At 37.1% G+C, this 17,186-nt stretch overlaps 1 protein-coding gene across 8 annotated transcripts in view; it reads right to left on the bottom strand.

Annotated features, from left to right (window-relative positions):
• DMD (dystrophin) overlaps nt 1–17,186 on the bottom strand; it is a 2,125,071-nt gene that overhangs the window by 1,139,871 nt on the left and 968,014 nt on the right. For all 8 annotated transcript variants that reach the window (XM_074323908.1, XM_074323912.1, XM_074323913.1 and 5 more), the window contains one exon: nt 8,809–8,981. In XM_074323908.1, the coding sequence (XP_074180009.1) occupies nt 8,809–8,981 (173 nt within the window). The remainder of the gene's footprint in view (nt 1–8,808; nt 8,982–17,186) is intronic.

Below are 17,186 nucleotides of genomic sequence, written 5' to 3' on the forward strand. Positions count from 1 at the left end.
ATACAGAAGATAAGCTGATGGGCAGAAACAAACTTGTATTTAATGCCTTTCAAAAAGCCCTTTTATTAAATAAATACAACAGATCCCCTTCATTCAATTCCTTCACCAACTGTTCTCAACATCTAAGAATTATAAGTAAAGCAGAAACTCCAAATCAAGGGCTAGTTTAGGTATCAAATTCAAATGGTATACTGTACTGAGAGGTTCATGTTTTTAAAAAAATCAGAATTATGGGATAAGGACATTTTTGTTAATAATTGGTTTGTTTTAATGAGACTGTTTGATAGTCAATATATTAACATTAAATACCTCCTAACACCCAGTCTATGGGACTAATCGTTTGCAGTTTAAAGCTTTGCCTCTGGTGGTAATACCTCCACTAATTGGAATCAGCAGTCAAATCATACACTTCATTTTGGGCTGCTGGGTGGAAACAAAGACTCCTCTATTTGGCCCACAATCACTCTCTCAGTGGTGTGCAAAGGGCAACAAGTAGCCACTGAAAGATATTCACAATAGGTAGGGATTACTTTAGATTATACACAGCCTGGGCCGAAATATAAACACTTGAACAGAGCAGCATGAAATAGAAGGTAGTGTACAGGAGGGACAAGCCCTAAATTGAAATACACAAGAGGAAGCAGATGTGGCAGAGAAGATGGTGTTAAGCTCGGGGCTAAGCTTGGTGAAGGGAGATTACAGAAAATGACATGCTAGTGAAAGCTTTGCCTTTCTTGGAGTCCTGATGATTTATTTCTGGCGTATACGACATATCGATGATGTTGAATTATAGTTTTCATCACCACCACCACCAATAGTATTTATTAGCCATGTACACTGTACTGGACATTGTACAAAGAAGCAAAATTGACGCGGTTTCTGACATCCAGAAGTTCATCAAATAAATCAGACCAATCAACATACATGGGGTAGAAGAGGAGATAGGGAACAAGGTACTTAACTGGGGAAAACTTAAAGGTTAACAATAAACGTTTAGATATTTCCAGTGTTTAGGTGAGTTGGTGAGTGTGTCTGTGTGTCTCTGCATGTTTCCTGACATACATATGGAGATACATTTTGTATTATTTTCTTTACATAGAATACTGTTTAAAAGGTGATGTATTATAGAATTGTACACTTTGTAACTTGACTAAGTTACGCCTGTGTAACTTTACTAAGCATTTTCACACCAATAAACAATTTTTTTAAAAAGTGAATTCTATAAAATCAATGATTTCATAAATAATGATTTACAAAAAAAAAAAAAGAAAAAAAGATATCGATGTTCAGAACCACACCAGAAGACTTCCCCATATACCAGGGTCTCAACAGCACATTAAAGTAGAAAATAAGCAGAAAACTGCACTTCTTCCTCTATTGAACACATCTTCCCCTACATCGTCGCCAGGAATGAATGCATGAGAACCCTTTCCCCTGGTCAGTACAACGGCTCTTTCTATTTTTATGGGGGGAGTTCATTTTACATTACATGTCAACTATATCTCAATAAAACAGAAAAAAACAGGTCACATAATAATCCCACTTTTATGAAAGAAAAAAATGTATACATTAATTACATTCAATCTAAGATATCATAATTAAGTGCCCCATTTTTATTTACCATTAAGATAACAAAAGCAAAAAATAAAAATGCTTCCAATGAAACCATAATGCGCTATAGATTGTAGGATATACCTTGTGTTCGGAGATGTTAAAATGAAATATGCATCCTTGAATTGATAAAGTATAATGTTTCTTAAATAAGATGTAAAAAATGTTCCTATGATCAGGAGACTTTTTTTCTTACCTATTACTTCTTCATTCTACCAACTTCAAAAACCAACGGCACTATTATGTGTTGGTGGATATGCATACACTTGAGGGGGAAATACAAAGATCCAATCTTGCATGAAAATCCTTACATCAAGTAGAGACTAATTCTAAGACTGCAAAGCTAATCTTTCCTGAGTTGTCAGGATCCAGTGTGTGCTTATCATGTATCTTCCCAACTACGCATGGCATTGTGACAAACAGAAGAGGCTGATAATGCTGCTATAGCTGAATGTCTCATTTGGGAACAAACAATTCTGGAAAAGCTCCCTGATTATGCATCTGTCCCTGTAGCTTCCACTTTTAGAGGATAAAATTGTATGGTGACGACATGAGGACCAGTATATTATTCTTTTCCTCTGTGTGTAGTGTGAGTTAATCCCCTCACCTTGACATGAGAGAAAAATACATATTGAATGTCTCTGTAGAAAAATTACAAGTGAGATCGTGAATGCTTAAGAGAAAGTTGCATGAGGAGTGAACTTGCAACATCATATGCTTGTTCCCTACAATCTGAATACACAGATGACTTCTCTTCAAATCAGATTTTTTGGTTTCTGTTCTGATTTTCTCTCCTCTCATCTCTTTCATTATCTCATGTCCCTTCAGGCAGTACAAACGGCAGCAAGAGTCTGAGTGCTTTAACACTGTGGGATTGGCACTAAGAGAACTAAACAGGAGAAATCCTTTGGGGAAGCAGCTTCCACCTCTCCCACCCTCAGCATCCTATTGACATGAGCCACTGTGGTCCCAGCATGATGGGGGAAAATTTGGCAAAATTTTGTTTAGAACAGTGGTGCCCACACACTTATCTTAGGGTCTGCACTTCCATGGTAAGATGCCAATAATAAAACAAAGTAATATGCTTTTCTTAAAGCTCCACCTTTTTAAAAAAAAAATCTTGAGTTAGGTCCTTCCTGCACTTAAAAAAGTATGTATTTATCATTATTTTAATTTTAAGTGTAAATTTCATTCAAGTACAGCATACACACAGAAAAGCGTAGAAAGTGCACAGTTCCATAAACTTCCGTAAAGGAAACATATCGATGCAACCAGCATCCAGATCAAGGTATAAAACATTATTCAGAACTCCAGAACCTGCTCCAACCCTCGGAAATTACTGCTTCCCACAAAGGTAACCGTATTTATCTTTTAAGCCCTGATATACCTGTTTTTGAGTTTATATACATGGATTCATACAATATGTATCATTTTGTGTCTACCTTTGTTAATACAACATTGTTTTCCTGTTTCTGATTCTATGAAATATCATTTGTAATACAAATTGATTTTTAAAATTCCCTCATACTGCTTTCCCCACATTTTTTGAGATTTTTTTTCTCTAGAAATTCAACATAAAAATCACAACTCTTGGTCTTATGTCTTCTTTACATCAGATCTAAAGCTCAGAAACATCTTGAATTTAACCAGTTATATGTGAGGGTGAGCCACCCCAAAAGATCTTACTAAATTTAATTCCAAATAGGAATACCAATTTTTAAGAAATCATTTGCTTAATGTCAGACCAGAACCTTGTTGTTACACAATAATGCCATCTTATGGCTATATAATGATTTGTAGTCTAGAAACTTCTTTCATTTTTATTATCTCATTTGGACTATGCTATCCTCTTAGGCTTGGGAGTAATTTCCTGAACATGGGGCAAATTGATTAATGATTTGAGGGATAGTAAAAATGGTATCAGAAAGAAACTAACGGTAACAGAGTATGTGACACTTAGTAGGCCCTCAAATGTTTGTTGAAAGAACGGAATTTGCTTTTCTAATACTAGGGAGATCTTATGTTAATTCTCTTTGTTTTCAAGCATTTCCTGTAGATATCTTTTATAAGCAATGAGTAACCACCAAGAAATAGATGAAAAGAATTTAGCAACAATATTAATGCCCCATAATTTTAAATACTTATCTTACATATATGTTTATCTATCCATATACATCGGTATGGATTGGGTACATGGGATTCGTGGATTTAATGTTTACTGTATTCACTATTTGTGTTTCCTTTTAGGAGCGACTTTTAGTATTTTGATAACTTGTAACTTTACTGAGCACATGTTGAAATTCTATATGCTGGAAGACAATGCACAGAAGCAGGTCTCTTAGATAACGAATGAGCAGTCACAAATCAATCAGGCTTTTAATTCTCTATTTGCCTTCTCCTAAAGAGTAATGTCTGTTTTACATCACGAAATTAATATAGGTGAGTTTTGCCATTATGGCATTCATGACTTTGTTGATTAATGATGGTCTCAGAACCTCTGCCTTAGGAATGCCAAGAGTCTAATGCATTTTATCATATGTGTAACTTATTGTGAGTAAACCATGAAAACTTATTAGCACTCAATATTTTGGTAAAATAGAAATATGCCATGTAATATGTGCTTGGGCAAGTCACTTAACATCTTTGTGATTTAGTCTCCCCTGTGACATAATGAAGTAGGACAAAAGTCACTAAGGTATTTTCTAGCTGTAAAACATCTTCTGTTATTAATGATTACTGTTCAGTAAATATTCATCCCTCTTCCCCTTCTACTGTAGGAAGGGACTACTTCCTTGTTCTATGGATGTCAGGCTTGCTTTGGCCAATGGATGATGAGTGGACTTGACATGAGCACAGGCCGTAAGTGCTCTTGGGAGGTCAGGCTTGGTTCATGCTCTGGTGAGCCATCCTGAGAACAGCATGCCACGGACCCTTCATCTTAGACTCAGAATAAAGATACATGTAGCCGACCTTAAACCAATGCACATCCTGGAGCTTAGCCTAGTTAACCCACAGCTGGAAACAGCTGCCCAGCCAAGCCTAGCCTAGGTCAGCCGAACAACAGGCAATCTAAAGAACCATGAGAATAAATGCTTGTTGTTTTAAGTCATCGAGTTTGGGGTGATTTATATCACTGTATTATGATAACCACTGACTAACAGACTAGCATACATGGATCGTATATGAAGAAATACCAATACCCTCTTATTGGCTCAAAGGTATCTTGATTTAACTTCCAGGTGGCTTATTCAAAAATTTAGTAGATTTTTGTTGAGAACCCAACATGAAGGCTATACTGGCCATTTGTCTATTTATGAATGTATAGCTTCAAATCTCTCCAAGGATTCAAGAATGTACCATTGTATGGGCCTTGGTGGGAGATAAGTCCCTGACTACCATGACAACAGAGCCCAAATTCCAGTATTTTCCCTGACTCCTGGCAGTTAGAACCTACTTATATGACCTAAGCTTGTCTTATAACAGAAGTCTGCAGTTTATGGCCCACCAGCAAAATCTAGCCCACCACCTGTCTTTGTAAATGAAGTTTTATTAGAATAAACCATGCCGACTCATTCATGTGATAATTATCTATCGATTCTTTCACCTTACAACAGCAGAGTTGCGCAGTTGCAATAAAGAATGTATGGCCTGCAAAGACTGAAATACTTACTAACTGAAACATTACAGAAAAAATCCAACCCCTGCCTTGTTAATGATTCTGTCAGAAACCTTAATTCTAAAGTTAGTGACATAAAAAAAGTAATAATTTAGATGCTTTTTGGGAGTGATAGTAGCAAACTATATCCAGTGACAATGGTACCTCTGGTTGTACCAGCATATCATGGCCGTGACAGAACCTTATAATTTCAGATTCATTTTGTGACTTGATGCTGGATGTGTTGCTGAATGCCTAGGCTGGTCTTCCTTGATGGTTTCTACCCATTTTTAAGCCTGTCTTTCAAGCTTTTCCATTGATTCCATGAGCTACCCGATATCCTTGTAATAAATTGTAAAATAATTCTACCTAGGGTAACCAGAGTCACTTTCTGTTAGCTGTCATTGAGAACCTTGAATGGGTCATAGACCTTGCTTTACGAATGACTCTCAGTAAGATGTTCCCATTCCACTTTCCAGAGATCTTGTTCTCACCATCTAACATAGCTCGTGTCTATCTACCCATATTTTACTGACTGTCCATTTTCTCTCCAGACCTAGGAGTTTCTCCAAAGCAGGGACTGAATTTCATTTCTTTTTTTCTGTGGTACTCAGGAAAATGTGCAAGAATATCAGAATAAATTAACAGGCATGAAGACAATCTGAGCCACAAAACCATGGTTTTTATCATCAAAAATGCCAAGCTTAATTGAGCCATTATCATGTATAAGCAATCTGCTAAGCACTCGACCTGCACTGTGTCACTTACTTCTCATAACAACCCTCCAACTTAGAAAATATTTTATCCCATTCTATAGATGAGGGAATTGTGGAGCATAAAGGTTAAGGAACTTGCTGAAGGACACGTTGCTAGTCAGCAGCAAAGGCAGGATTCCAAAATGATCCAGACTCTACAGCCTGTGCTCATAAGAAATGATTTAAACCAGTTTTACCTGAGACTAGACTAAAAGCCATAGGAAATGTAACAGTTCCCGACCAATTCCTAGAGAAGGCCAATTAGAGTAAAATTAACATACTCTTTCAGCCTCTGGATATGAAAAGAGCAAGTCTAATGGGGTTAGAGACACTCCATCCTTTGCCAGACATATGGAAGGCCCCAGATTTGGGGTGAGATTTCAGTTTACCCTTTCTATGGAATGGTATTAGTGCTTCTGCTTCTTTTAAAGTCTACAGTTAAAGGTGAACTGAAAGGAAAACATCTATATGACCCTGGGGAGAAGGAAATACCTAGCTTACTAGCCAAAGATGGTATAAATAAAGTGGGGGAGAAGCCTCAAAAAGCACAAAGTTTCACCTCTGCTTTAGCACAGAGTGGTAGGTGCCTACAGAAGCCCAGTGACCATGGCTACCCAAGAAACCCCCTTACCCCTTGCCCCAAGGTTCTTAGGAGATGGTGTTGGCGGCCTGGATAGCTGGGAGAAAAGACTGTCTGAGAGAAGACAACGGAGACAAAAACATCCCAACTGTGGAAAGAGCACCCAAAGAGGGTGATGAACCTGACCTCATTGGGATAGCTTGCAGAGGTTCAATGACTCAATGGGGGATACTGAGAAAAGCTGTACCATGGTGGCCCTGGAAGTTTGTTTTTTATAGTATATGCATACAGTAGCTGAGTTTCTTTTCTTTTCTCAAGACTGGCTTTGGATACTTTGGGATCAGCTGTTTTCCAGCAAGTTGAGATAAAACCATTAGACCATCCAGAGAGACATATTCTCAGGTGTCTGGGATGAGGTTTGAGTCCAGACACACGGAACACCCACCAAGGATTCAGGACTATATTAGTACTGAGCCATTCACACAAAATAAAACATAGCGCTTGGCTTTAAGGAACTTGTGCAGGGGGCACAAAAGGAAATGAATTGATGACTATGGGGTAAGTTCTAGGAGTAGGTCATGTGAGAGCCACCGAGTCTGGCAACATTTGCAACTACATACGTGATATTCTATTACATTAAATGATAAAATGATATGTAAGTTTCTAGACTTTATAGCAATTGACAGTTTTAGGATCTGAAGAAAGAAATAACATATCAGGGGAGACTTGAAGGACAGACAAGCCAGAGGGGGCTCAAAACTTTAGAAAATCTTCAAATCAATTTAATACTGCTAGAGCAGAACTGGGAGAGGTTGTAGTGCAGGCAAGAACTGATAAGCAGCGAGGCTGATCAGATGAGCAGGGGGGCATGTGAAGGCCTTATATGTCCAATTAGTAAGTATGGACTTTATTCTAAGGGAAATGAGATTACACTACTGAGGTTCTTACACTTTAGAAAAGCAAATCTGGGTGAAAGACAATTGGGAACAAAGCACGGATGCCCATTGGAGATAAACAAGATTTCTCCTAGAACTATCAGTTTAGGAACCTAATGTAGTAAATGAAGAATTAAAATAAAAGTAAGGATGATTAGAAATAGACAGATATGAGAGATACTTAGGAGGTTTGCTATAACTATTAAAAATGATTTGATTTCCTCTGAGAATAAAGACGAAGACTGTCTTGAGACTACAAATCTTTGAAACAAATTGTTTTAAAGACATTAGAACACTGTTTCTTTTCATCTAAAATTAGAAGAGAAAACAATATTCTACCTTCTTGTGCTGTGAGGATAAAGGATGTATATGAATTTTAAAATATTGCTCAAAAGCTAGATGTTTTTATTACAGTAAGCACTAAAATGTTATTTTAAACCAGGCTAACAAGTTCCTTATAGACAAATAAGTGGGAGACTTCAAAACATATAGTAATGCCTTCAAAATAGAAACAATAAGTGAAAATCATATTTTTGCTGATACTTCATATTTCAAACATATTAATTTAAACATATTAATAAAACTGTCATAAATATATAGGACACAGATCTGACCAAAGACATACATTTTATAGTACACAATTACCATGTTTCCCTGAAAATAAGACCTAGCTGGACAATCAGCTCTAATATCTTTTGGAGCAAAAATTAATATAAGACCTGGTATTACATTATATTATATTATATTATATTATATTATATTATATTATATTATATTATATTATATTATACTATACTATACTATACTATACTATACTATACTATATTATATTATATTATATTATATTATATTATATTAAAGACCCAGTCTTATATTATAGTAAAATAAGACCAGGTCTTATATTAATTTTTGCTCCAAAAGACGCATTAGAGCTGATTGTCCAGTTAGGTCTTATCTTAGGGAAAACACGGTATTTACATAAACTCAATTAAATGACAAAACCTGTTTTGACATTACCTGAATTTTAGCGGATAATACAGTTCTCCAACATAATGTTAGCTTCAGTACAGAATAATTTCTAGAGTTCAGCTCATTAGTCTGAATTGTTCATCATTTTTTTCCTCCTTCCACTTACCTTTTTCCAATATTAGGGATATGTCTCTCTCTCTCTTTTCCTCCCCACCTCTCTTTTTCCATGGAGAACATTGAAGTGAACTCTAGAGTTCCCTGAAAACAGGTACACTCACTTAGTAAAAAGAAAGTATGACCTACCCTTGGCGGTCCTTGTACATCTTGTTCACTTTTTCCCATTGGAAATCGAGCTGTGAGAGAGCTTCCTGGAGCTTTGCTCTTTCCGCAGGCATGGCGCTTTGCAATGCTGCTGTTTTTTTATTGTGAATAATGTCAATCCGACCTGTGATTTGTTGCAGGCTGTCTTTTATATTCTGTAATATTAAAATTGTAAAGCAAATCAGAAATGAATCAGCTGTCTAGGAAAAGAGAAAAAAAGAAAATGTATAAACCCCAGAAGTAACAAACAATCTTGCAATTCTTCTTTTTGTTTTTTAATACATTTTATTGGGAAATATTGGGAGACAATGTGTTTCTCCAGGGAGTTGTCCTTCAATCTAGTTGTGGAGGGCGCAGCTCAGCTCCAAGTCCAGTCACCATTTTCAATCTTTAGTTGCAGGGGGCACAGCCCACCATCCCATGCAGGAATTGAACCGGCAACCTTGTTGTTAAGAGCTCACACTCTAACCAACTGAGCCATCCGGCTGTGCCTCTGGCAGCTCAGCAGCAGCTCATTGTCCTCAATATAGTTGTGGAGGGCGCAGCTCACTGGCCCATGTGGGAATTGAACCAGCAACCCTGCTGTTCAGAGCTCACACTCTAACCAACTGAGCCATCCGACCACCCCAGCAATTCTTAATTATTGACTTCTTAAAATCATCAGTCCTGAAGCCTAGTGGTTTCAACATGCTGAAATTCAATGGGTAATTCACAGTCCTCATCTTGATACAGTTGATCCCTCCCTCTATTTTAAAACTCCATCTTCATTTGGCTTCTGTAACCTGAATCCTGCTGTTTTTTCTTCCACTTTCTTATCTACTGCCTCTCAGGCTCTTTTGCTGAATCCTTCTCCTCTTATTAATCTTTTAATATTGAGTGCTCTAGCTTAGTTCTCACATTTCTTTCCTTGGTCATACGACTGTAAATACCCTCTATACAACAGTGGCTCCCAAATGGTATCTCCAGCCCTGACCTCAACTCTGAACTCCAGACTCAAAAGATCCAACTAGTTTCTTGACACTTGGATATCTCATGAGCATCTCAAACTTAATATGGTCCTAACCAAATACTGAACTGCGTCCCCTTAACCTTCTCTTCCTATGGTTTCCCTATTTCAGTAAATGACATATCAATTAATAGTTGACAACCTTGGAATCGTCCTTGAGCTTTCTTTTTTAACCTCCAGTATTCAAATCTGTAGACAATCCTCTCAGCTCTCTTTCCAGAATGTCTAGAATTTGAGTATTTCCCATTACCTCCCTTGCTATTGCTCTAAGTTGTCATTATATCTCACCTAGATTATTGCAATAGCTACCTCAATGATCCTCCTGATTCCAGTCTTGCCCCTCTCCCAATTTTCCAGACAAGAACCAAAGAGATTCTTTTAAAACATAAATCCGATTATATTACTCCTCCACTCCAAACCCTCCAATGGCTCTTCATCACAGCAATAATCTTTATCATAACCTAGTACAAAGCTCTATGACTTGGTTGTAAGTGACCTCTAATTCCAATCTTATCCTTTCCTAGTTTCTTCCAAGTTCACAATATTTCAGCCTCATTAGCCCCTCTGGGTCCCTCAAGTATGCCAAGCATACTCTTGCTTCAAGGTTTCTGCACTTTCTGTTTTCGCTGCCAAAATATTCTTTCCCTCCAACAGATTTATATGGTTGGCTCCCTTAGTTCTTTCTCACATCAAAGGAGCCTTCTCTACCATTCTACTTTAAATAGCAGTCCCAGTCACTCTGTATTTCCTGTATATTCATGGCACTTATGACTAACATAAAATTATATATCCAGTGGTCTCTCTACACCACGAGAATAGCCCCCATGAGTGCAGGGATGTTATCTGCATTGCTCTCTCTTGGGTTTCCAGAGCTCAAACCTATACATGGCAAAGGGTAGGTACTGATGCATTTCTGTTGAATAAATGAAGAAACGACTGTATGACATAAATTAAATCCATAATTTTTTATCTAGATTGTATTTAAGGGGGAAAAAATCACAAACCAAAAACTCATTATGCGATGAAATTCTTAAAAAATATTGATTTTCAAAAAAAATTGCTAAAAATTACACATTTGGCTGGTTTAGCTAGTATGAATTTGTTTTTTTGCTCATCTGAATTGTTATAGACAAGTCATTTGAGCAAACATTTATTGAGCTCTTCCATGTAAAAGGATCAATACAGAGAAAGCAAAAGTAGGTGAATCACAGTTTTATTTGTTTGTTTTTGAGAAATTTTAAATTGATCAGATTCTGGTAGTAAGGGAGGGTGTGGTTTGGAGGACTGAAGTTAAAAATAAAGGTGTAGAAGCCCCAACTGTATGACAAGAAAGAATATGATGAGTGATCTAAGTGGTACCAAATCTTTTCTGGAAGTTCAGAGAAGGAATGAATTATATATCATATTTGGTCACAAGCTCAGGAAAGGGTTCATGAAGGAAGTGCAAATTGGAGGTGACACAGTTGAGTAGTTGAAGAAGGTAAAATGTTATAGTTAGCATGTTGCACACATGCTAAGACAGGGAGCATGAGAAGGCATATTTGGCTGATATTTTGGAAATTTAGAGGATTGGGGAAAATGGGTCAGCAAACAGATGCTGGAGATGTTGAATGATGCGCTTTGAAAATTCTGAGTGTAATTCAGTAACCAGTGGGAAACCATGATTTATAAAGTATTATAGAAAATTTCAAATATATACAAATGCTGGAAAATAGTACAAATACCCATGAACCTACTGTCCAGTGTTGACTCTTATGAAGCCATAGACAACCTTGTTTCATTATGTTCCCACATAATGAACTCATAATCATCTCAACATAATCATCTCAACTGGATTCTTTTGAAATAAATTGATATTTTATCCATAAATACTTCAGCATATATTTCCAACATATAGCAACTCTTTTCAAGGAAAGTACACATAATACCATTATCACATCTACAAAATTAACAAAAATCCATTAAGGTAATCAAATATCTAGTTGGTATTCATTACTGCACTGAATTGAGAAGGGAGTTTGAAAGGAAGAAGGCGACAGAACTCAATGACTGTGTGTTGGGTGAAGAAAAGGAAAGACTTGAATAAAAACTCCCAGGTTTCTGGCCTGGATATCCAGGTGAATAGTGGTATCACTGAGTAAAAGTATTTCAGATGGATGAACAGTTTCGAGTACGTCCCTGCTTGTGTGTGTACATGTGTATGTGATGAGTTCAGTTTTAGACATAATCGTATTGAGATCATTTGGGGCATCAGACAGCACATATCTAATAGGCAACTGGCGTTCAATTTTGAGAAGACGAATGAGATGGCAACTACTGTTGGGCCAGACATATTTTCACCTTTCCGCGAGGTCTGGGCTTTCTCAGCAAAGAGCATTGGGAACTGGGTTAAAAAATGACTGAATAGGGAACATACCTTGGAGTTTAGACTAGTACATTGCTCCAGAGAGGTTTACAAACTTATCAGTCTGGAGCCCTTTGCTTATATTCTAACTTACCTTCCAAGAACAACAGACCGCTCGCTACCTTCCCCTCTCCCTGGAGAGGATTTATTTACATTCCACAGCAAAATTCATTCTCTCTCTCTCTCTCTCTCTCTCTCTCTCTCTCTCTCTCTCTCTCATATATACCAGCTTCCTTATATAAGTTCTGATACTCATAATTTGGGGGTTTCTCTCCTATACTGCCATGCCCGCATGACAAACATCTGGCCCTCATTGCATTCTCCTATGGGGATTTGGGGCATGGGAACTGGTGTAAAGATGCTCTTGAGTAATTAGTGATATGTTCTCTGATCCAGAGATCTTGTGTTTCCTGTCAAGAGAAATATAGATACAAAAAACTTAACAAGTATCAATAATAGAAATATGTTTGCCTACTTTCAGGCAAAACCGGGGAAGATTTTAACCAGGTATGAGATGGAGACAAGGCTAGATAGAAAGTGGCTATGGCTGAGTCTGCAGCTTCCCAGAAGGCAGGCTCTGAAGCAAACTCCACAAGTCAAATTGGGCAGCAGTAGAGATGTTATGGGTAGATCTTAGGGGATCCTCCTGCCTTATTCTAAGACTTCTGTCTGTGTTGCAGGAAGACTTGCCTTGGGAGAGAACTAAGCTGTGGAAACAGGGGAGGATATAGATAATGCAAGTTGTGAGGGGTAAGAGTCAATCTTATAGTGGTAACCAAAAAAAAAAAAAAGAGCAGTGGTGCCCCCAGGTCTTGCAAATTAACTAGAGAAAGGATAAGATGCAATGTTTATGGGTAATGGGAATTAATTTCAGAGAGGGATTGTTTATAATTTCCAAGGTGTTCTCTTCAAGTCCGTGTACCTTGTGATTGGAAGCCTTCATTCCTTTTGTTAAGCAACTCAATTTAACTCTGTGGTACGAGTATTTATCTGACAGGTCAAGTAGTATCATACAAGAGAGTGGAGGCCATGCCAACACAGAAATACCTTGTGAGAGTACTTATCTGGAGGAATGTCGGTTGAAACTGTCTTCTACGGGTGTTACATCCCAGACTTGCCAGTCATTGCTGGTCAAATTGCACACAAAAAAATATTTTTAGAGTGAAAAGAGTGAGAAGAAAAGTTGCCTCAAGACCGTGGGAAGCAGAGGCAGAGGAAAGAGATGAATATGCCCAAAGAGTAATTCTCATCAGACCTAGGGGGAGAATCAGAAGAGTCAAGTATTTCAAAACCAAGGGAAGAAAGAATATCAGGAGGGAGGGAGGGAGCTGTCAACAAATAAAATGCAGCTAAGAACAGGAGGGAGAAGTGAACTTCGGCAATTTAGGAGGTCACTAGTGATCTCATCAAGAGCAATTTCAGCATTTGGAAATTATGAAAATATAAATCTGGACAGAGCAGACTGTTTTCCACTGTCATCCTCTTTCACTACAAAATTGAAAATAGCTTAGCACTACATTACGGTTTGCTGTATTTGACATAAGACACTCCTTTATTGAAGAAATGTTTACTACTAATAAAAACAAAACTGATAATATAACAAAAGTGTTTTTTTTAAAGATAGAATGGACTGATATATCTTAATCACGTCCTAAAAGTCAGTGCAGTCGAGCATGCCTCTTATATTTTCTTTTTTAAATTTTTTTTTATTTTTTATATTAGTTTCAGGTGTACAAAACAATGTAATAGTTAGACATTTACACCCCTCACAAAGTGATAACCCCCCTCCCCAATCTACTACCCCTCTGACATCGTACATAGCTGCTACAATTCCATTGACTCTATTCCCTATGCTGTACTCCATATCCTGTGATGATACATACATACATACATATATATATACATACATACACACACACACATATATAATATTATAGTTGACACTTAATATTATTCAGCTTCAGCTTCAGGTGTATAGTGCAGTGCTCAGGCCTCTACACAGTCTATGAAGTGATCCCCCTGATAAATCAGTGCCCATCTGGCACCCTACAGAGTCTATATCTTCTTTTTTTTTTTTTTTGGTAATTCACCTGGCAAAATTTCATGACCATCATCTGGTGACCTGGAGCCTTGAGTGGAATATTTAGGGCTATCCCACAGGCCTGCTTAGGTCAGCTGTTAGGAACACGTGGCAACATGACTTCTTTGTTGTTTGTTAACTCGCCTGACCTTGCCCTGGAGTTTCAACTCCTGATGGTGGCGACATCAAGGACTCCATTTTAGCGTGGCAGCAAACCCAAGGCCAAAGACCCAGAACTCTGAAAGATTCTCCCCTTGACACCTAGCGGACAGCTTACCGACAGGCTGATTACTTAAATTCAGCTTGGGGCCACCAGCCACCTTTGTCTGTACATTGGGAGCCCAAACACTTAAAATGAATGGCTATCATCTCCTAGGGGGCTAAAATTCTAAAGAAGGGAAAGACAATTTTCCCCACTAGAATAAAAGTAACCCATTTATGGCTTTGATGTGTGTGTGTGTGTGTGTGTGTGTGTGTGTGTGTGTGTGTGTGTTCTCTCTCTGAGGATTTGAGCTTGCAAAGCTTCCTGATTTTAACCTGAATCTCTGCAGAGTCCCCAGTTCTCTGCAAAGTGGTAGAGTTGCTCAGAATCGAGTTATGAATAGTTTTAGCAATCCTGGGCAGCGTGTTACAAAGGCAAGGAAACTTTCTATCTTAAATGAGAAAAGCAAAAAGCAAGAACTGGGGCAGGGGATGTCATACTCCCCGAATATCTAGATAATAGCTCCTCTGGTACATTCTCAAAGAATGCTTTCAAAATTGGCTGGAGTCCAGGAAATCCTTTTTAAAGTCCTTACACATACTCTTGTCCCCGAGGCTTTGCACACAGAAAAATGGTATATGCACCAAAGAACATTCTGTAGCAGTTTCCACAGTTTAAAGTCAGAGATGAGATCTTTTATAGCTTTTCACTATTTTAGTTCGTCTAGAAATAAGTGATCTTTACAGTTTCTGACCCTCTAAAAATGAAACCATAGTTCCTCTAGTTGCTATGGTGATAGAAAAATCCCTAGGATCACTATAGAATCTATTATTTCCATTTCTATCCCTGAATAGTTCCTTATCTTACCTGAAAATATGATGAAAAAATGATGAAGTACCTACTTTTTAGTTACTTCTTTCTTAATTTTGACATGCCACAAGAATTGACCTCCCTGACCCTCATTTCAATTCTGTAAGACGTTTATTTGTTAACTGCTTTTTCTGCAAAAGATAATTTTAATTTCTGGAAGGTGTTTGTACATGGGTTTATGTAATTTAATTCCTTAATATTTTAAAATAGCATCCTTGCAACTCTGATTCACATATCAAATAAATTCAATAAGACCCTTATTTGTACACTGTTAATAGAGAAAAAATAGATAGTGAAGTAATTTTCACAACTGAAAGATGAAGTCCAGATATGCAAAATAAGGAAAAACAGGAGACTATGAACTATGCTGCTTTAGTTCACACTTCTAGCTGAAAAGCTTGTTCAAATAAGAATTAATTGATAACACAGAATAATGTAGGCCTCAACTTTGAGATAAATGATATTTTAAAACATGGGTCTCTCTTTAAGAAGGGAATCAGTTTTTAAAGGGGATTCATAACACAAACAATTTGAACCTAAAAGTACATTGTTTTTTCAAGTATTGTGCAATAAGTGCCTTCAACAGACTGAAAAGGGAAATGAGAGACTACAGACAATGTATCTAGGGAACCAAGCAAGGGACCTATTTGCCAACTAATCAGGTTGAGATAAAGGTCTCAAGCAACTCTTAATTTAACTATGCTCTGTTCTCCATCATAACGGGCAGATTACTGCTGTTTAGTTTTTCTTCTATTTAATGTAAAGCGACAACGATTCCCTTGCTGTCAGAATGTTTCATTACAGAAATGCCTTTACCCATCTAAATGGTAAAGCTATTTGTATGAATGTCAAAGTAGATACGGTAGAAATTGAACAGAGCTGGAGCAGGGGATAGTCATATCTGATAAACTGAACTTATTGTTAAGCACGTCTGATAAAAATAAACTTTCAAAACAACTTATTGGATTTTTAACGCCATTTCATACCTACAGCTACGTTCTTTGTTTCAAAATTAGTATGAAAAGTGCCAGTATGATTTCTAGTATTTAAAATAGCATCATTTCTGTTGGTCCTTCTCTGTAGTCATGAAAATAAATGGGCATTTCACAAAGATAAAACATAAAATTCAATTCAGCACTTGCTTAACACTTCAGCACATAATTAAAAAAGGAAAATGTCTATAATTTACAGGAGTCTGTAGTCCTGTTTTATACCAATAAATAAGCTCAAACACACTTTCATGACTTTAAAATTCTTACCAAGGTAAGATTTTAAATAACATGTTGACTATAGGATACATATACAAACAAGAATCTCAAATTCTGTCTTCTATTTTAAGGTTTGCAATAAAATATTTAGAAATTATTTACAAAATATTTACTTCAAATTTTGCCAATATCCCCTTAGTAAAAATATTTCAGTAGGAAAAAAGCTATCTTAAAATTTAAAAATTATATATATATATATCAAATTGCTTTCGAATGACCCCTCAGTTTTCAATTCTCAAAATGACTTATGTGAGCAAATAGTTATAAACACCTGTAAATAACATTTTTTCCCATATCTACTTCCTAAAGGAAATTGCTATTTATTGCTTCACTAACAGTTTCTTCAGTGCATCTTCTCTCCTCCTATGCAACATTCAGTACATGAAGCATAGCCATGGTCGCCCCAGTCTTACTTACCTAGTTGTGCCATGTCCCAGGTTTCTCTCTACTTTTCTGAGAGCTACATCTCTGTCTTCATTCATTAACTCAACTAATATCTGTTGAAAACCTATTATGTGCCAGGCACATTC

The sequence above is a fragment of the Rhinolophus sinicus genome, chromosome X (assembly GCF_036562045.2).
Source record: "Rhinolophus sinicus isolate RSC01 chromosome X, ASM3656204v1, whole genome shotgun sequence".
In the NCBI taxonomy this organism is placed as follows: domain Eukaryota; kingdom Metazoa; phylum Chordata; class Mammalia; order Chiroptera; family Rhinolophidae; genus Rhinolophus; species Rhinolophus sinicus.